The 20,833-nt window shown below is 64.6% G+C and overlaps 1 protein-coding gene across 1 annotated transcript in view; it reads right to left on the reverse strand.

Annotated features, from left to right (window-relative positions):
* PLEC (plectin) overlaps window positions 1-20,833 on the reverse strand; it is an 83,846-nt gene that overhangs the window by 15,820 nt on the left and 47,193 nt on the right. Inside the window, exons 34-52 of the mRNA XM_077781463.1 lie at window positions 14,379-20,702; window positions 13,733-13,999; window positions 13,069-13,209; window positions 12,636-12,948; window positions 11,191-11,225; window positions 10,142-10,746; window positions 8,240-8,408; window positions 7,946-8,016; window positions 7,547-7,667; window positions 4,841-4,991; window positions 4,008-4,127; window positions 2,731-3,305; window positions 2,112-2,276; window positions 1,813-1,973; window positions 1,263-1,422; window positions 1,104-1,188; window positions 437-678; window positions 220-339; window positions 9-116 (exon numbers count right to left, since the gene is read on the reverse strand). Coding sequence (XP_077637589.1) covers window positions 9-116; window positions 220-339; window positions 437-678; window positions 1,104-1,188; window positions 1,263-1,422; window positions 1,813-1,973; window positions 2,112-2,276; window positions 2,731-3,305; window positions 4,008-4,127; window positions 4,841-4,991; window positions 7,547-7,667; window positions 7,946-8,016; window positions 8,240-8,408; window positions 10,142-10,746; window positions 11,191-11,225; window positions 12,636-12,948; window positions 13,069-13,209; window positions 13,733-13,999; window positions 14,379-20,702 — 9,933 coding nt within the window. The remainder of the gene's footprint in view (window positions 1-8; window positions 117-219; window positions 340-436; window positions 679-1,103; window positions 1,189-1,262; window positions 1,423-1,812; window positions 1,974-2,111; window positions 2,277-2,730; window positions 3,306-4,007; window positions 4,128-4,840; window positions 4,992-7,546; window positions 7,668-7,945; window positions 8,017-8,239; window positions 8,409-10,141; window positions 10,747-11,190; window positions 11,226-12,635; window positions 12,949-13,068; window positions 13,210-13,732; window positions 14,000-14,378; window positions 20,703-20,833) is intronic.

Here is a 20,833-nt window from a genome sequence, read left to right on the forward strand (position 1 = left end):
CGGCTCACCTGCAGGTGCTGCCGCAGGGGCTCGGGGCAGCAGCGCAGCAGCGGCTCCGAGAACCCCAGCAGACGCTCAACCAGGCCCCGGCAATGCAGGATCTCAGCAGAGAGCAGCTGGAATGGAGCCACAGGTGGGTGCCAGGTCCTGGCAGTAGCCAGTGGGATGGGGATGCCAAGACAGTGCCCCCGAGACCCCTGGGCACTGCTGCAGACCCACCTTCTGCTCGGAGATCTGCGAGCGGAGAGCCTCAGCATCCAGCTGCACACGGCCGATCTCCTCCAGCCGCTCCCCCAGCCCAGCCACACGGCTGAGCTGGGACTCCAGGACCTGCTCAAACTGCAGCAGAGGGACAGACGTCAGCCAGGGAGGGTGTGAATGCACCGGGACTGATGCTGGGAATGGTGAGGGGCTCAGGGAGCTCAGTGCCCCACACCTTCTCCCTGTCACTGGCAGTGACCGAGGGCTCCTGGCCATCCTGCTGGCTCTCCTGCTCGCCCAGCTCCTTCTCCATGCGGCTCAGCCACAGCGCCAGGTCCTCAGGGGCCGTGCCCAGGCGGGACGAGGCCTCCAGGGTCTGCCCCAGCCGGTGAGCAGTGTCAGCGCTGCTCTGGCCCACGATGAGGTACCGCATCCTCAGCGACTCCATCTTCTCCTGAGTCAGCTGGGCCTCCTCCCCTGTGGCAGCGTGACACTGCCATCAGTGCCACCGCACTGGCATCCCTGGACATGGAACTGGCCACACCAACAGCTTCCAGCCACCTGACAATCACTGTCCTGGCCTTTCCCCTCCCTTACCCCTGCTCCTCCTGCTCCCAAGACCCAGCTCTGGCCTCTCATCCCTCTGCCAGCAAGACCCACCTCCCCAGTGCACCTCGTCACTGCTGAACCCTGTCCCACCACAGCTCTGACCCACAGGCTCTGCCCTGGCCCCTCTGCACCCCATGGGGTGCTGTCTGCCCCCCCTCACACCACACCACAGCTCCCAGTGGGGAGCAGCACGCCCCAAGGACCCCCAGTGCCCAGGAGCCTGGGCTGCTGCTGTCTGTGCTCACCCCATCCCAAGTCCCACGGTGCCACCACTCCCAGCCATTGCCACTCACCTGTCACCAGCTCCAGGACCCGCTGCCCGCTCTCCAGGGCGCCATCCAGCTCTCCCAGCCGCCCGCGGATCTCCTCACAGAGGGCCTGTAGCAGTGACCAGCGATGACACGGGTGCCCGTGTCCACCCTGTGCCCACCCCAGACCCAACCTGTGCCCACCTGGGTCTGCTGGTGGGCATCCTGCATGTGGCCCACACAGCCGTCAGCACACCAGAGCTGGGCCAGCTGCCGCTCCGTGGCACCGAGCCACTCCTGGAAGGCGTCTACGGCCTCCTGGAAGCCCTGGGCTGCCGGCAGGATCCGCTCCAGGCAGCCGTACCTGCGCCGGGAGGGTTGGTGAGCCGGGCAGTGACAGTCCCTGAGACCGAGGTCCCAGCCTGCAAAGGCTCCTCTCCCCCACACCAGAGTGCCCACGCCCCGTGCTGCCCTGCAGCGAGGGACACAGCAAGGGCAGTGTGCCCACAGAGGGGCCAGGGTCCCCACAGAGGGGCCAGTGGGAAGGGCTGTGTGACAGACTCTCTGTACAGCCCCGGATCTGCTGCTCCTGTGCAGCCCCAGCCGTGCAACAGGGACAGTCCCTCCATTGTGGTGGCCCCAGCGCCAGTGGGGCTGAGCACAGGGACATCAGGGTGTCACGGAGACTCCATGCGGGGGACACCAGCGGGATGGGGATGCCAGCCCAGGGATGAGCGCCTGGCCCCTGACCCACCTGGCTTCAGCCTCCTGCATCAGCTTGTCCCACCTCTCCCCGAGGCTGAAGATGCCAGCACTGCCCTCGGGCGCCGCCGTGCCCGAGCCCTGTGCCGTCAGTCTGTCCTGCAGGACGAGCTCCACACACGGCCTCCGTTCCTCCAGCAGGCGCTTCAGGAGCTGCAGGGATGGGGGACACCGTGCTGTGCTGGGGACCCCTGTGCATCCCCCCCACCTCGGCACAGCCCGCTTGAGCCCCGGCCCCCTAATCCCCGGATGGGGCACGCGTGGGCGGGCACGCCGGCTGGCCCTGCTGACCTTCTGCTCCTCCAGCTGCGCCTTCACCACCTTCGCCTCCGCCGATGGCGGCTTCTGGTTGCTCACCAACTCCTCCATGTCGGCCACCCAGGCCTGCAGCCGCTCCAGCGTCTCCTGGCCCCGGTCCGCTGCCTCCTCTGGGACAGGGACAGCCCGTGAGGACACCTGTGGGGAGAGGTGGCTGAGCTGCCCATGTGGGCAGGTGGAGGGCAGGTATGGGGCTGGGCAGCAGCCCTCACACCATGCCCTGTCCCCAAGGTGACACCAGCGACAGTGGGACCCTGTCCAGCCCGTGGGGTCCTCCCTGGCATCCTTCACAGCGCTCCCCAAAGCAGGGGCTGCGCACCTGGTGCCGTTTGGATCCCGCCGGACCCATGGCCCCCCCAGCCAAAGCTGAGGGAAGGGAGCTCCCTGTCCTACAGCACCAGGCTGGGTGCCCAGCACGAGCCGTGCCGCCAGCCCAGCCCATGCCAGGGCACAGACAACAACTCCACACGAGCCCTGGCCAAGGGACACGAAGGTCAAGACTCGCTGTGGAGAAAACCACACTGGAGGGCAGCCCTGTGGCACAGAGCTTGGCACAGTGTCCTCCCAGCAAGGCTCTCCGTCAGTCAGTCACCTCGGTGGCATCTGTGTGTCCGGCGCAGCCAGCAGCAGTGAGCTCCCCCACGCACTCCGTCAGCACGGTGACCGTCCGGGTGACCACGGGCTCGCCACCCTTCTCACCCGCCGGGTACTCGGTCACCTCCACGATCTCCGTCACGATGGTCTCGGTCACCTCCGTCACCTCCGTCACCTCCCGGGTGGTGACGGGCTTCCAGGACCAGGTGCTGCGGGGAACGCTGGCCCGGGGGGGGGTCCAGGCTGCGCCCCCCACCTGCCCCCTCACGGGAACTCCAGCTGCGCCCCCGTTCTGCACCGCCACCTCGGACTGGCTGCGCCTCAGCACCGGGCTGCCCGGCCGGCTCCGGAGGGCGCCGGGCGCCGGGCTCCAGCCGTTCTCCACCGGCACCGGCGCCTTCTCCAGCAGCCCCGGCCCGGCCTCCGTGGCGCCTCCGGCGGACGGCTGCCCCGCGTCCAGCCCCGGCTCCCGCAGGAGCTCCTCCGGCCGCCGGCTCTTCTCGCCCAGGCAGCTGGGCCGGCTCACCGAGTTCCCCATGGCGCGGGCGCCGGGCCCCCGCCTCAAATCCCGGCCTGCAATGAGCCAGGGGATGCGCGTTACCGGGGCCACCGCGGGGCCCCCCAATGCCGCTGGCCTGCGCTCGGGTCACCCTCCTCACTCCACCGTGCTGCCAGACCTCACTCTCCAGTCTTTGGGGTCCTGCCCCCCACAAAGGGTGCCAAGAGCCAGAGTGCTGAGACAGGGAGATGGGACACTGGCTGTCACCGGGGCCTGGCGGAGGGAGGGGACCTCGAGGGACCCTCGGTAGAGCCCAGGGTGCCTGTCCTACACGTCTCGGCAGAGGACGCGGCAGTGGCAGCAGCGCCAAGCACTGGGGAGAGGCAGATGCTCCCGCCCGGCATCGCCCTGTGCCGCTGGATTAACGAGAAGCCGCGAGAGAGGAGCATCTGCCGGGGGGACGGGGGGCTGGGGCGGTGGGAGCAGCAGCCGGGGGACAGGCAGGGGACAGGCAGGTGGCCTCTCCAGCCTGCAAGCCCTGCCGCAGCCATAAATCCCCGGCGTGACCCGGTAAGACCCTCCCTCGGCAGCCCCCCCGCCGCAGCCGCAGTGCTGCTACCCCCGGCCTCACACCCGGCCCTGGGCACACGCCCCTGTGCACGTGTGTACACACAAACACACGTGTGCAAACACACGCACACACGCCGCACACGTGTGCAAACACACGCACACACACCGCACACGTGTGCAAACACACACCACACACACACACTCACTCCCACCCGTGTGCACACACTCCCCGACAAGCAGACCCCACGCTCGCACCCCTGCTGGGGGCAGGGGGGGGGTCAGCGACAGGACCCCCACGCCTGCATCAGCCGTGACACGACACACACCTGTAGCAGCCCCGCACACGCGTGGGGACCGCACGTGCACCCACACGCACCCACCGTGGCCGTGCCCCTGGTGGGTACCGGGGTACCGTGGGTGCCTTGAGCCCCCACGCTCGGCCCAACACGCCGTGGAGCACGCCACGGGCACGACCCCCGCGGGACACACACCCACGGCAGAGTCCCGATGTGCCGCCCCGGTGGGTGCAGCCCCGCGGGGCATCGCACTCCCACCCCACCGCACCCCACCCCGCGCGTCTGGGGACTGCGCGGGTGGGTGGGCCACGGCGCGGGGTGACCTGGGGAGACCCCGACCCGCGCCACCCGCCCCGCGGGGCTGCGGGACACGGACCCCGCCCGGCCCCGCGCCCGCCGCAGTCCCGGACCCGCGCGGAGCCCCCGCCCCGCACTCACCCCTCGGCGACTTCGGGCGTCCATGGGGCCGGGCCGGGGGCGCCGCCGCCGCCGTTACCGCTCCGGGGGGGCCCGGCCCGTGCGGGGGAGCGGGGCGGAGGCGGCGGGGGGAGACTCGGTCCCCGTTACCGCCGCCCCGGCCCCGCCGCCTTTGTGCGCCGCGCCCGCGGCGCGGGGGGAGCGCGGGGCGGGGGGCACCGGGCGGAGACCCTCGCACCGGCAGCGGCCCGGCTCGGCGGAGCTGGTCTGACCCCGGACACACCGCCGCCCCCGTTAACCCTCCGGGAGCCGATCGCCGCCGTTACCGGGGAAACCCCCGGGGCCCCGCAGCCATCCCGCGGGGGAGGGGCGGTGCCGGCCCACCGCCCGCCCCGCGCCGTCCGGGGGGGCGACTGCCCGCACCTCGCACTGGCACCGGCACCTGTGCGACACCAGCACCAGCACCGACACCAGCACCTGCACCAACACCGGCACCTGCACCATAATCTCACCGGCACCTGCTGCTGCCCTGCACCTGCCACAGCACCTGCACCGGCACCGACACCAGCACCTGCACCGGTATCAGCCCAGGCTGTGCTGCCTCACAGTGAGCCCCAGGACAGCACAGCCCCCCGGTGTCACAGCCCCCCGGTGTCACAGCCCCACGGCCCCCCCAGTGCTGGGGTTGCAGCCCCCACCCTGGCTCTGGCCCCCCGGCAGTGGATGCTGTGGTCACTGAGGGGCTTGGCCCCGCTCCCTGGGGCTCTTTGGGTGCAGGGACTCCTCAGCCAAGGTCCCGGGGGGCTCAGTGGATCAGGGCTGGGCTGGGCTGGGGGGGCCAGGCCTGGCTGCTAAGATGCTAAACTGAAGCCCACCCTGAGAGCCAGGGTGCTGCAGGCCTGCATCTCCAGAAACCCCTCGCTGCCATCCTGGGTGCTGGAGGGACCGGGGGCAGCTGGAGGTGCCCAGCCAGGGGCTGATCCTGCCCATGGTGTGATCCCCATCCCCATCCTGCCCTGGCTCAGCTCCAGTGCTGCGGCCTCCCGTGCACTGAGAGCCCCCCAGGACTGGATCCTGCCCCACAGAGCCCCATGGGTGCCCCTTGCTGGGCCCCGGGAGCCGGGGGGCCGCTGCAGGCGCGTCGGCCACGCTGATGGATGGGGCTCCCTGGGGTCTCCTGGGAGCGGCGGGCGGCGGGGCCGGGGGCTTTGTCTGCTGCCAGAGACGCTGCCGGGAATTAGCATCTGCCAGGGCCGCGGTGGCTCCGCACCGTCCTGCGGCAGCCCTGCATCATCCTCCCCACACGGCTCTGGAGCCTTCCGCTGCTGGCACCGAGGTGCTCGGCACCCGGCACGGGTCTGAGCCCCACGGGACTCCAGTCACCCCACAGCCCCCTCAGAGCCCAGCCCGGACCTGCCAGGCAGAAGCTGGGCAGGGGGTGAGGATCCAGCTCTTTCCTCAGAGCCACTCGCCACCTCCGTCCCACGCGCCCGCCGGCAGCTCGCCCGGCACGCTCCGCAGCCCCAGGTACCGGGCTCGGGGTGGCACGGGCGCCCCGGGCAGGGGAGCCCGGCGCGGGGCACCGGGCGGGAGCGGTCGGCTGGAATCCACAGCCTCAGATCCCGGGAACCGGGTGGGTTTCTGTGCGGCCTCGGCTTTGTCTGCGCCGGGGCCGGGATGAATGGCCCATTCAGTTTGTGCCGTCATGTGTGCCGAGGGAGCCCGTGTGCCGGCCAGGCCTCGAACAAAAGGAGCCGGCGAGGGGCTGCGCGCGGGGCGGCGAGGAGGGGGCTGCCGGCAGCCCCCACTGCACCGCCCCCGCTGCGGCTCCACGCCTGGGCAGGGGGCACAGCAGCACACGGCTGCACAGCCAGTGCGTGGGCACACATCCGAGCTGCCCTGGCAAGGGCACACTCCCTGTGCCCGGCTGTACACCCCATGCACAGCCACACACGCCCTGTGCCCGGCTGTACACCCCTCACACAGCCACACACTCCCTGTGCCCGGCTGTACACCCCATGCACAGCCACACACGCCCTGTGCCCGGCTGTACACCCCTCGTACAGCCAGATATCCCCTGTGCCTGGCTGTACACCCCATGCACAGCCACACACGCCCTGTGCCCCCTGTACACCCCTCACACAGCCACACACTCCCTGTGCCTGGCTGTACACCCCTCACACAGCCACACACCCCCTGTGCCTGGCTGTACACCCCATGCACAGCCTCACACCCCCTGTGCCTGGCTGTACACCCATGCACAGTCACACACCCCCTGTGCCCACTGTACACCCCTCACACAGCCTCACACCCCCTGTGCCTGGCTGTACACCCATGCACAGTCACACACCCCCTGTGCCCACTGTACACCCCTCACACAGCCTCACACCCCCTGTGCCTGGCTGTACACCCCGTGCACAGCTTCACACCCCCTGTGCCCGGCTGTACACCCCGTGCACAGCCTCACACCCCCTGTGCCCGGCTGTACACCCCTCGTGCAGCCAGATATCCCCTGTGCCCACTGTACACTCCTTGTGCCTGGCTGTACACCCCATGCACAGCCTCACACCCCCTGTGCCTGGCTGTACACCCCATGCACAGCCTCACAGCCCCTGTGCCTGGCTGTACACCCCATGCACAGCCTCACACCCCCTGTGCCCGGCTGTACACCCCTCACACAGCCTCACACCCTTGGTGTTTGGCCACTCTCCTCATGCTCAGGCAACAGTGCCATGAGCTGTGGCTGAACCCGGTGCAGGTGGTGGCCCCGTGGTCAGCAGGGCTCTAAGGCAGTGGCACCCCGAGTGCCACCAGGGCCAAGGGGCTCCAAGCCAGCAGCACTGTTGGGTTGGGGAGAGGGAGCCGGACAGGGGAGACCTGACTCCGGACAGCTGCAGGGCTCTGCTGAGGGGTCTCCCAGCCAGCTCGGCCAGACGCCTTCCTCCTTGCAAGGACCAAGACCTCACCTCTGCACCGAGGCTGGTCCCGCCGGGCTCTGCACGGCCCAGTCACACCCCAGGGCCAGACGTTACCTGCAGGGCCGTGCCGGGCTCTGGCAGCGCCAGCAGCCGCTTCTCTACGGCGTCCAGCCAGTGCCGCAGGGCGAGAAGCTGCTCCTGCACCTCCAGTCTCTGCTCTGAGCGCAGACAGGCTCTGGGGAGAGAGCAGAGACACACCAGGCTGTGGGGGACACGGCCCCCGTCCCCGCACCCCGCACCGCCCCAAACCCCAGGCTTGCTGCCCGCCTGCGCCAAGTGCGCCACGGCCACACCTGCGCTCCCACCCTGCTCGCCCCAGCACCACTGGGCCCACCCCGGCGCCGGCCCAGACTCCGGTGCAGGGTTCACCAGCTCCCCATAAGGGTGCAGACACCCGGGCACACCTGCAGCTCCCCACACGGCCCATCTGGCAGCGCCCAGCGGTGTCCGTACCTCTCCATCTCCTCCCTGTCCCATGGCGACCCCTCTGCACCATCTCCGGTGTTTCCTGCAGCACGGCACACCTGCAAGGAGAGCAGAGGGGCGGTGGGCACAGGGTCCTGGCAGAGGGGAGGGGACAAGGCTGCACAGCCTTGCCCCTGGCACACAGCCTTGGCCCTGGCACACCAGCGTGGAGGTCTGGAGCGTTGTTGTGCCTCCCCAGGGAGAGCCCATCCCCACCAGCTGGAACAGAGCTCCCCTGGCCAGGATCCCCCGTCTGTCCTGTGCTCCAGCCATCACCAGTACCTGTGGGTTTTGGCTTGGCTCCACCTCCTCTGTGTTCCTGCGGTGCCTCAATTTCCCAACCTCTTTCAGCTGGGATCTCTCCCAGATCTCATCCTGCTGCCTCTCGGAGTACATCTGGAAACCCCGGGGTCCCTTCACCTGCTCTTCAGAGCCTTGGTCCAGCCCCTGGCTGAGCCCAAACCAAGCCATGGCAAACGGACCCGCAGCAAACTGACCCCCAGCAAAAAATTACCAAGTGACCCATGGAAAAGCCCCTGCACTGGCACGGAGCAGTGGTGGCTCAGACCAGAGCTCCTCAGGTGCTGCAAGTGCAGCCACTTCGCCACAACACATGGGAGAAGATGCCAGGCAAACACCAAGATCTACAAACCAGCAGTGCCCTGGCATGGACACAGGGCATGAACAGGCAGCAGTTACTTTGTGCCCCAGGGGAGAGCAGGGCTGGCAGGAGGGATCACACCAAGCCTGCACCCAAAGGCTGAGGGGGTTGCTGCTCCCACAGCCTGGGAGTACTGTAATTAACTGGTTGCTGGTGATTAATAAAATCAGGTCACCTGGCTGAGCACAAGGAGGGGGAGACACCACGGTGCATCCTGTGAGGGAAATGGGGCACAGCCACAGTGATGCCATGAAGGTGGTGATGGGCCCAAACCTAAGCAAGGACATGACCACATCTCACACAGGATATTGTACCAGGAGAACAGCCGGGGACTGTGGACTGGATAAATGGGAGAGAAAACCCCGTGGTGCAGGAGGGACATGGTGAGGCTGCCATGGATGGACCCAGGGAATGTGACATAAGGCAGCTGAGCAGGAACTGCAGCACAAGGGGGCTGGGAGGGCCTAGGATATGTCTGCTGCAGAAGGAACCTCAGCCAGGGTCTGGTCGGAAACCCCACCAGCAGCAGCTGTGAATTCCCTGGATGAGGGGAAGAGGCATCAGGCAGGTGTTCGGTGCTAGTGCTGCAGCAGTTCCTCATGGTCAGAGTGCCAGCAGGGCTCAGTCCTGTTGGGAACACTCTGGGGACACTGCAGTCACTCCATGCCATCAGTGGGGCCCCAGCCAACCCACGCACCCACAGTGTGGCCACCAGCCCCAGCACTGGCAGCAGTGCCACCCACCAGCTGGATAAGCCACCAGCAGTGCCTTGCTTCCCCCTGCCCAGGCAGTGTCCAGGGAGGGAGCAGGATGGCACAGTGTGGGCCATCGAGGCTCGTGGGTTGTGGCAGCTCCAGTGCAGCCACAGGTGGTCCCACAGCCCTCCTGCCCCACGCTGGTGGTCCCTGGTCCTGTGTGCCCCACGCTGAGCCCTCATCCCAGGGCAGGACAGCAGTGTTACAATGCCAGTCCTGCTGCCAGAGGTCAGGGAACCTCCTCGGGTGCAGAGAACCTGGCAGCTGGAGGATGCTACCACAGGTGGGCGGACAGTAACAGCACTGGGAAACGCTCTCCCAGCTCGATCTCAGCCTGGGCTGCTGGGGTTGCGGCTGGGGCTGGAGCTCCAGTGCTCACTGCCAGCCTGCCCCAGACGGTGCCAGCACGGCTGTACCGGCTGCTCCAGCCGGGACGTGCCAAGAGACGCGAGACCGCGAGGAGCAGCGAACCCCCAGCGGGTGCTGGGACGTTCTGGGTGCCCTCATGCCCGGGAGGGTCCCACAGCCGCCGCCTGCCCCGGCACGCTGCGGGGACACGGTTCAGAGCGCGACAGCGGAACAAACAGCTCTGGAGCTGCCTGAGAGCAGCTCCCGCTGCCGCTGAGGGCGGCAGGTCCCGCACCGCGCTGCCCGCACCGCACCGCCGCGGTCCGCGGCTCTGGGGGCCGCCTGGTGCCCGGCAGGACGTGGCGGCTGCAGCCCTGGGGCAGCACCGGCCCCGCTCGCCCCGTGGCCGGGGGGATTCACCGGCCCAGCCAAGAGCGGCCCCGGCACAGGCCGGCGGGGCACGGAGGCGGCCGCGCTTCACACGGGGCACAGCCGCCCTTGGCCGGCGCGCCCGGGCTCCGAGCCGCAGGCACGGCCGGGGGGGTCTCGGGGTCCCTGGCCGTGAGGAGGTTCAGCGCCCCAGCGAGGGGGGGGCGTGGGAGAGGCCGGTCCGTCTTTGTGGAGAAGCTGTACAGAACGTTCCCGGCGCGGCGGGGGCCGAGCCAGCAGCGCCCGGGGCGGTGGGCACAGGGAGCTGGCAGCTGCTCTGTGCCAGCAGGGCCGGGGACGGCGGCCACGGGTCCCACGCGACGGACCGCAGCCAGCACGGGGCGGTGCTGCCGCTCACGCCCCGAAGGGTGGTGGGCAAACGCTGGCGGGGGCGAGGGACCCCTCCAGGGCCGGTGCCCCCCGTGCCACCGCAATGCTGAGGGATGGTTTAACTCGGGGGGGTGGGGAGGGTTAGCTCCAGCCTTCGCAGCAGCAGGGCAGGATGACATGTAGGGCATTAAAATGGGGAATATCATGGAGTTCTCCATGGTGACCGAGTTTGGCTCGGTCACTCCCAGCACACGGTGCTGAGGGGGCTGTGGGCGGGACAGGGGTATCAGTGGGGCAGGGGGCTGACATGGAGCAGCACAAGATGATGAAGAGTGTCCGTGGACAGGGGACACTGTGCTGTGTGGGGAAGAGGCCGGCTCACCCCAGGAGCAGTCAGCCTGGATCTCAGGGTATCCACCCTGCTCACCCTCCTGAGCCCCTTTGCCAGCCACTGCCGGGGGACCCCACTGCCTCAGGCACGCCAGGGATCATCCCCATGCCAGGGGCACAGGGTCGAAGGGGTGTGGGGAACAGGGACCCCCTTGGCACATGGATGTGGGGAGCAGGGGTGTTTCTCACCAGGAAACAGAGTTGGACCCCACCAGTATCGGGTAGTAGGGGGATGAGGGGCTTCCAGGCCATGCCACGGGACTGGGCCATAGGTAAGAGGGCTCTTGGTGGTCTCATGAGCTTTAGCAAAGGTTACTCACCCTGGGGGAGGAGTTGGGAGGTAAGCAAGGAATACCTGGGGGAGTAGGGAAGATCTGGGGGATACAAGGAAATATCTGGTGGGGCAGGGCCCCAAGCAGTTTGTGTCACCTGGGCGAATGTCTTGCTGTTCTGGGACCTCCCCTGAGCCTCCCCAATGGCCGCAGCAGCCTGGAGCCCCCCTGAGTCCCCCTGGCCCAGCTGCACCTAACGGCCACATCCCACTCCCCGTGGGGACAGACGGACGCTGCGGTTAATTGCGATGGACAATGCAATTAACGTCCTACCCAGCCACCGCCATCTGTCCCAGCCAGCCCCACTCGGGCTGCTGACATGCTTGGCTGGTCCTGGCACAGTTGAGACCCCACCACCCTTTGGACATTGCAGGGGTCCGGCAAGGTCCTGACAGCTCTGGCGCTCCTGGCACAGTGCCTGGGGCTCCCGGCACTGCTGCGGGATGAGCCTCATGCTCGGGGAGTCCCAGCCTGGGCTGTGCAGTGGCACCTGCACCACTGGGCTGGACAGACCCCTCGAGCCACCCATGCCAATGGCTGCACTGATGTCCCCGGGTTTGCCAGGCTTTCCCTTCTGAACGCTGCTGCCCTACCAGTGGCTGCCAGGCCATCACATCCTGAACCCCTCGAAGCCCCTCAGCCTCACAGCTGACCGCTGCCATCCACCCACAGCAGCCCCCACTGCCCACAGAGTGCCCACAGCACAGCCCACACCAGGCAGAGGCCACAGCACCAGCAGTGGGAGCAGCACGTGTGGGAACAGTACCATGGAGGACAGCGTCCCTGCCCAGTCCAGAGCCCCACTGATGAAGGGACAGGTCTGTCCTCCTACAAGCAATGCTCAGAAGCCCCCACAGCACCAGCAGCACCCCCTCCCCAAAAGGAGGGATCCAGTGCTGCACCCACATTGACCTCCCAGCAGTGCCAGCTGTGCCGCCAGCATGGGGCAGCTCTGGGGATGACCCTGTGGCCCTGCTCTGTGTCTGGAAGCACCATGGCTACACCCAGGAGCTGGTCAGATCCCTGGCAGCCCGACCTGTGGCAGCCCATGGAGCCTGTGGCATGAAGCTGCAGGAGGCAATGGGAGCCCACGGCCACGGTGGCAAGGCCAAGGGGCGAACAGATCACGCAGAGCTGCCGGATGGTTTCAGAGGATTCTCCTTTACTGCCCTTGCAGGGGAGCCCTGGATCCGCACTGCTCCTTTTACAGACACTCCGTGGTATGTACAAGTTTAGTGTTTTGCCCCCAAAAAGAGATGTGTTTGGGTAATCCATGGACCCCCACCGTCCCGATGAGTGATGGTCGGGGTGTGGGGGGCCCTGGGAGTGGGGACTGTCCTGGAGCCGCGTGCAGTGGCACCTCATGCAAAGCCAAACGGGGTCATGAGAGCAATAATGACACCAGAGGCAGAGGGTAACATGACAGGATTTACAGGTGGCAGATGAGAGCAGGTGGGAAGGAGGAGATGTTTTGGAGATCCGCAGTGAGCCCAACACCACACCAGGAGGCCATCCCCAGGGAGGAGGGAGTGTGTGGGGCGAGTGGGAGCCAGGTGACCCTGTGGGTGCTTCTTGGGCCACTGGCTGCTCGGGCACTGTGGCCCCAGTCTCTGGCAGGGGACTCTGGCAAGTGCAAAGGGTGAGGGAGAATGTCCCTGTGTCCTCAGGTGCAGTCCCACTGGCCTCAGGGCGGGGGACGGGCTCCATGGCGGCGATGAGGGGAAGTGGTATGGACATCCAGCCACACTACAACAAAGCGAACAGAAAAGATGGGATGAGACAGGGAGAACAATCCATGAAATGAAGCTACCAAGCCCGGCTGTCAGTGCAGAGCACCTGCTGTGGGACCGGGGAGGTCGGCGTTACCTGCGCAGGTGAGCACGGCCGAGCAGCTGCTGCCTCCGGGGCTCCCCTCGAGCCCATCCATGACCTGCTGATGTCGGAGACCCAGCTCAGGAGCTCGCCCAGCGGCACTGGGAGGTCTTTGTTGGGACTGGAAAAAGACGTCTGCCAGAGAGAGAGCGCATTAGCGCCGGCATGGGGACGAACCAGGGGGATGGAATTACCGCGAAGAAGGAAAAGGAGGCTGTGTTACAGAAATCTGCTTATTTCTAATAAGAGTGTGTGCCAGGCTGCTGCAGCATCCTACGGCCCACCCTGTGCTGCAGGGGTCCCATGGCCCTCATACGCTTTGTGAGGGTCAGGAAAACCCCCACGGCTCTTGGGAGTCCTGGGGGCAGGAGCTGCTCAGACCCAGGCTGGGGCGCGGGCTCTGGCAGACACCTGCCAATGGGTCGTGGAGCCACACGAGTGTGAGGAAATCAACCTCGAGCAGAAGCACTTCCCAGATACACGGAGAGACTGACAGACAGACCGGCCGACCGCGGCAGGCGCGTCCCGGAGGACGGGTGAGCGGGTGGGCTGGCGGAGGCAGGCACGCAGCGAAGCCCCTCGGCGGGCGAAGTGGCGAGCGGAGGCAGGTCCCCCCGCGCGGCGCGGAAGCACCGGGCAGCGCCAGCGCGGCACTTACGGTCAGGGCACCGGCTCGGCGGCGTGGTGGTGGGGATGTGCCAGGAGGCCAAGGCAGGGAGATGGGGCAGCTCGGGGGGCTGGGGTGCAGAGCCCCCTCCTTGCTGCACTGAGGGCGCGTGGAAGGGTTCCAGGCAGCAGCTTCAGGGCTGGTGTGGTGTGTCTGGCTGTCCAGTGCCGAGGAGCTGGAGATGTCCTCCTCTGGCACATTGTTTGCAGTGGGGTGCACCACAGGGCCAAGGCGGTCTCCTCCTTTGGGGTGCAGGGTCTGAAGCCAGTAGGTTAATTACAAAAGAGTGCTAAGTGGTTAGATCCAAACAGGGAACTGTTTTCTTGGTGTCCGGCTCGGCCGCGCCGTGTGGGAGTAGCGGCGGGATTGGCACGGCCAGGAGCAGGAATGGTGTCCGGCTCCTGGGGCACGGGTGGGGAGGGTAGTGTGTATTCTCTCTTGTCTCTTAATATACAAACACTGTCAGCACATTCGCATATATTAATTTATTAGTCTTGTCTTTTTGGTTAAACTTGAGGCACTGCTTTGGGAGAAGAGTGGAGGTTCAAAATTAAAAAAAATACTAGTGATTAGCCAGCAGCGTTGCCACATGCGGAGCGGGTGAGGCGGTGCCTCGGGGGGCTGGCAGGTCTCAGGCCACGTGGAGCAGGGGCCCAGACACCCCGGGGCACTCCCTGCTCGCCTCCCACCCGCAGCTTCTGGATGCGGCCAGGGCAAGGGCAAGGGCAGCCTCCTCCATGGTGCCCTGGGTACTCCCCGTGTATCTGCGCCCGAAACTCGAGGAGGAGTAGGAGGAGGAGGAGAAGGTCATGGAGAAGCCGGAGCCAGTGGCGTCAAAACTGCCACGCCGGGAGCCTGAGCGGGAGCCGGTGCGAGAGCCCGAGCGTGATCCGGAGGTGGAGCCGGCGCTGCTGATGTTGTAGGGACTGTAGTAGCCCTTGCTGGACTGGGAGGAGGCCTCCAGCAGCCGCAGGCCAGTCCCATCCTCGATCATGCTCCGGTCCATGGCGTCCTTGTAGGAGATCTTGAGCTTGGTCTTGGGGCAGGTGAGGTACTTGGAATAGGTGTTGACATCCCGCAGTTTCTGGGCAGTTCGCGCGTCAATGGTGCCCTTCTGCAGTGCCTCATCCAGGGAGACACGGCCTGGGGCATCGGGCTCGATCAGGCCCCCTGTCAAGTACTGCACCTCCAGGAACCGCTGCCCGGCCTCGTAGTACAGCCAGCCCTTCTTCAGGGCCTGCGCCGCTGACATCTTTGTCTTGGTCCGCGGGTCCTCGAAGCCGTAGAAGGCCTTCTGCGCCAGGTTGATGCGGTCCACCATGATCTTGTCAACCAGGCCCTTGTTGACCGCGTCAGCAACGGTGCATTTGTCACCGGTGTTGGGGTCGATGATGCCCCCGGTGCAGGCCTGGGCTTCCAGCAGCCGCTGCCCTGTGATGTTGTCCACCAAGTTGCGGCGCATCGCCTCCGTGATGGACACCTTCTCCAGAGTGTCCGTGTCCAGGATGCCTGCCACTGGCCCAGTCTCTTCGGTTGGGTCAGTCCACATGGAGATCTGGGTCCGTGACAGGGCTGGACTGACAGTGTAGGAGGAGGAGGACCCAACTGAGGACGACCGTGATCGGAAGCCACCCATGTTGCCAGAGAGCATGTCAGCAAACTCAGTGATGGAGAGGGTGCCGGAGCGGTACTGGTCCAGGGCTGACTGGTCAATCAGACCCTTGCCAATGGCATCATCGATGTCATACTGGCGCCCCGAGCGCCTGTCGATGATCATGGACTTCACCACGCCATCGGAGGAGGAGGTGGTGATCTCCTCCCACTCACACTCCTGCTCTGACAGCTCCAGGTAAGTCTGGTGGTCAATGAGGCCCTTGCGATAGGCTTCGTACACAGACATCTCCTTGCCCGTCTCTGGGTCAACGATCACCACCCGGCGCTTGCGGACGGAGGACTTGGAGGAGGTCTTCCTCTCCCGCTTTTTCTCCTTCAGAGGCAGGAGGCAGAGGCCGGTCTCTGGGTCCGTGATGCATCGCTCCATGAGCTGCAGGTAGGTGAGGTTCTCCTCCGTGTTGGGGTCGAAGAAGCCCTTGGTGTCATCACTAGGGTCCAGCAGGATCTCGTTCATCTCCTCGTCAAAGAGGCCCCTCTTGTAGGCCACCTCCACAGGCAAGCGGTGGCTCTCCTCGGGGTCAATGATGCCTCCCGTGGCGATCTGTGCCTCCAGCAAGCGGATCCCGTGGTCCTTCAGGATCAGACCCTTCTTCATAGCCTGGAAGAGGGAGATGAGCTTTCCGGTGTAGGGGTCGCGGTAGCCAGTGACGGCCCTCTCGGCAGAGAGCAGCTTGTCCTTGAACTCGGGGCCCACAATGCCCATGCGCACAGCTTCCTCCACTGTCAGCTTGAGGCCCTTGATGGGGTCAATCACGTAGCCCGTGGCCGCCTGCGCCTCCAGGAGCTCGAAGGCAGTGCCAGGCCGGATGATCCCCTTCTTCATGGCCTGGTAGATGGACAGACGCTCCTTTGTGGAGTCCACAAAGACGCCAGCGATGCAGCTGGTGCCCTCCAGGAACTTCTTCAGGTTCTTAGAGACCTCCTCGATAGAGGTGAGACCCTCCTGAAGGCGCTGGGCTGTGGCTTCATCCATCACCTGCGAAAGGACCAGCTCCTCCACAGTGATCTGCTTCCGCAGCCCCCGGAAGGTGAGCTTCCGTGTGTCGCAGAGTGGGAGCAGGAGGAGCCTGGAGCTCTCGTCCTTCCGGCACCGCTTCAGCAGCTGCGTGTAGCTGAGCTTCTCATCTGTAGAGGGGTCCACGTAGCTGCGCACCTCGCTGGGCTCCGACAGCATGTCATACGTCTCCTTGTTGATGAAGCCCCGCTGGAGGGCCACCTCCAGGGGCAGGTGGAAGCCCAGGTGCGGGTCAATTATGCCACCGGTGGCAATCTGGGCATCTAGGAGCTTGAGGGCCTCTTCGCTGGGAATGAGATCCTTCTTCATGGCCTGGAAGAGGGAAATCTTCTGTTCACTGTATGGGTCCCTGTAGCCAGTCACAGCCCTCTCCGCGGACAGCAGCCGGTCGTGGATCTCTGGCCCCACCACGCCCTTCCTGACTGCCTCATCAACAGTCAGCATTTCATTCTTCGTGGGGTCGATCATGAAGCCAGTGGCTGCCTGGGCTTCCAGGAGGGAGCGGGCCACTTCGGAATTGATCAGCCCCTTCTTCAGCGCCTGGTAGACACTGAGAGTCTGCTTGGAGGAGGGGATGTAGATGCCAGCCACGCAGCCTGACCCATAAAGGTACTTCCAGACTGTCTCCACGTCCAGGAGCTCCCGGAAGGTTTTAGAGCCCTGTTTCAGCAGGTTGTAGATGTCCTGTGAGATAATCCTGGCCTCGTAGAGGTCCTCGGCTGTGATGCGGCGCCGGACGTAGTCATAGGATGTGAGATTCTGCTGCCGGATGATCTCAGTCTTCTCAATGATCTCGATGATAATGATGATCATGCGCTCCTTGGACACGCGGCCTGACTGGAACTCCTCCATGAGATGTTTACGCTGCTCCTCGGGCAGCAGATCTGAGTGCATGATATCCCACAGTGACATGGAGGAGCCTGCCCGGCTGCCCACAGGGATGTCCACCTGCGTCTCCTCAAACACCTTCCGTGTCTCTGCTTCTGTGTACATCTGAGTGGTTTCCACCACTTTTGGCTTCTCGGGCTCCCGCAGAGGCAGCAGGTATAGGCCCGTCTCGGGATCCTCGATGCATCTCTCCTTCAGCTGCATATAGGTGAGGTTCTCCTGAGTGTTGGGGTCAAAGAAGCCCTTGGTGTCATCAGTGGGGTCGGAGAGGGTCCGGTTCATCTCCTCATCGAAGTAGCCACGTCTGTAGGCCACCTCCACCGGCAGGCGGTGGCTGTGCACGGGGTCGATGATGCCGCCGGTGGCGATCTGGGCCTCGAGCAGGCGGATGCCGTGCTCCTTGACAATGAGCCCCTTCTTCATGGCCTGGAACAGGGAGATGGTATCGCCCGAGTAGGGATCCTTGTACCCTGTGACAGCCTTCTCAGCTGACAGCAGCTTCTCATGCAGCTCAGGCCCAACAATGCCAGCCTTCACCGCTTCGTTGACGTACAGTTTACGGTTCTTCACAGGGTCAATCAAGAACCCAGTGGCTGCTTGGGCCTCCAGGAGGACCACGGCAGTGCTGGGTCTCAGCAGGTTCCTCCTCATGGCCTCATAGATGTTCAGCTTCTCCTTGGTGGCCTCCACATAGACACCGGCAATGCAGTCACCGCCATGCAGGAATCTCCTCACCGAATCCGTCTCCGAGAGGTCCTTCACTGATTTCTTGCCTTCCTTCAGCTGCTCGTACTGGGTTTTGCTGATGATGCAGGACTCCAGCAGCTCACTGGCTGGCACCGGAGCCCGCAGACCACTGAATGTCAGTTTCTCCTGCTTTTTGGTCTCTGCCTCCTCGATGATGGTGATCACAATCTTGATGATCTTCTCGATTGTCACTTTGCCGGTCTTGTACTGCCGGAGCAGCTCCCGCCTGTGCTCCTCTGTGAAGTATTCAGAGTGGATCAGCTCCCAGATGGTCATTGTCTGGCCCTTCATGCTGCCCACCGGGACCTCTATGGTTGCTTTGTCGAAGCACTCCTTGGCCTGGCTGTCGGTGTAGACCTCCTCCTGCTGTGACTGGATTGCCTTGTCGGACAGGGGCAGCAGGCACAGGCCAGTCTGCTTGTCGCGGTGGCAACTCTTCTGCAGCTGGGCATAGGTGAGGTGTTCCTGAGTGTTGGGACAGTAGAAAGCCTTGGCATCATCTTGGAACTCAGTCAGAGCCTTGTTTATCTCTGGGTCAAAGTAGCCGCGCTTGTAGGCGACCTCAAGCGGGAGCCTGTGGCTGTTGACGGGGTCGATGATGCCACCAGTGGCAAGCTGGACATCCAGCAGCCGGAGCCCAGTGTCGCTGGGGATGAGGCCCTTCTGGAGTGCTTGGTAGAGGGAAACCGTCTGACCAGTGTAGGGATCCTTGTAGCCAGTCACCGCCTTCTCTGCTGACAGCAGCTTCTCGTGGAACTCTGGCCCCACAACCTCGGCCTTCACCGCCTCATCCACGGAGAAGAGCTTGTTACCCACGGGGTCAATGATGTAGCCGGTGGCAGCTTGTGCCTCCAGCAGGGGCAGGGCAACCTCTGGCTTCAGCAGGTTTCTCTTCAGGGCCTCGTAGAAGGTGAGCTTCTGGCCTGTAGACTCCACCAGGACACCAGCGATGGCATCTGTGCCCTTCAGGTACTGCCGTACAGATTCCATCTCTGCCACATCCTTTACAGACTTCTTGCCCTGGTGCAGCTGGTTGTAGAGGTCCTTGTTGATGATCTTGCTCTCCAGCAGCTCGGCAGCGGGCACAGGTCCCCGCAGGCCCTCAAAGCACATCTGGCTCTTTTTCTCACTTTCTTCCACAACCGTGATGACGATCTTGATGATCTTCTCCACTGTGATCTTGCCAGTCCTGTACTGCTGGATCAGGTCCCGCCTTTGGTCCTCAGTGAAGTATTCAGAGTTGATGAGCTCCCAGATGGTCATTGTCTTCCCTTGGAACTTGCCAAACGGTGCTGTCACTGTGGCCTTCTTGAAGACATCCTTGGCTTCCTTGTCAGTGTAGACCAGCTCTCTAGCTTTGGCTGCTTGGTCAGTGAGTGGCAGGAGGCACAGCCCTGTGTCTGGGTCAGTCACGCACCGCTCCATGAGCTGCAAGTAGGTGAGGTTCTCCTGAGTGTTGGGATCGAAGAAGCCCTTGGTGTCATCAGTGGGGTCAGACAGGACCTGATTCATCTCCTCATCAAAGTAGCCACGCTTGTAGGCGGCTTCCACAGGCAGACGGTGGCTGTTGACAGGATCGATGATGCCGCCGGTGGCGATCTGGGCCTCGAGCAGGCGGATGCCGTGATCCCTGACGATCAGATCCTTCTGCATGGCCTGGAACAGGGAGATCTTGTCACCTGTGTATGGATCCTTATAGCCGGTGACAGCCCGCTCGGCCGACAGCATCTTGTTGTGCAGCTCTGGCCCGATCACTCCCTCTCGCACTGCCTCGTTCACCGAGAGCCTTGCATTCCGCACAGGGTCAATGATGAAGCCAGAAGCAGCCTGTGCCTCCAGGAGCACCAGTGCTGTGCCTGGGCTGAGCAGCTTCTTCTTCATGGCTTCGTAGATGCTCATCTTCTGGTTGGAAGGTTTGATCAGCAAACCGGCAATGCTGCTCTTGCCCTGCAGGTACTTCTTGACATCCTCCCTCTGAGAGAGCTCGCCCACACTCACGACACCCTTTGCCAACTTGTCTAAGCTCTCCCTGCTCAGAATGCCGGCATCAACCAGCTTCTCTGCTGACACCTTCTGCCGGATGCCGTCAAAGGCGAACTCCGGCTCCCCATTCTGGGCTAAGCCATCCATTGCATCCCGGCCATTGGGCACAGCTTTGATGTCCAGCAGCTGCGTTGTCGTAACCGCCTCCTCAGGCAGGTCATCTGTCTGGATCATGATCTCCCGTCTCTGGGCCAGGGCAGCCTTGTACTCCTCCTGCATCTGCTCAAGCCTCTCTCTCAGCTTCTTGTTCTCTTCTTCCAGAAGTTTCTCCTGCTGCTGTCGCTGTCTCTCCAGCTCCTGTAGCTCTTCCTGCTTGTGCCGGACGTTTTCCTCAGCTTCCTTCTGGTGCTTCTTGGCTTCCTCTAACATAGCTTTCAACTGCTGCTTCTCCCGCTCCATCTCCTGCTGCTGCCGCTCCTGCTCTGCCTTCAGGTTCTGGGCTTTGTTCACCTCATCCTTAAAGAGCTTCTCCAGCTTTGATTTCTCCTCCTCAATGAACTTCTCCTTCTGCAGCAGGGCATCTTTCTCCGTCAGGAAGCTCTGCTGCAGGAGCTGCGTCTCCTGACGGAGCTGAGCCTGCTGGGCCACCTGCATCTGGGGTGGGAGAGAGAACAGTGTGGTCAGACACCCAGGAGGGCAGTGGGGGACTGGGGGTGGGCTGACGCAGGGGGACGGGCAGCAGGGGTTGCACGGAGGCACAGAGTCACCCACACACTCCCTCCATC

This window comes from Lonchura striata, chromosome 1 (genome assembly GCF_046129695.1).
Source record: "Lonchura striata isolate bLonStr1 chromosome 1, bLonStr1.mat, whole genome shotgun sequence".
Taxonomy (NCBI): Eukaryota; Metazoa; Chordata; class Aves; order Passeriformes; family Estrildidae; genus Lonchura; species Lonchura striata.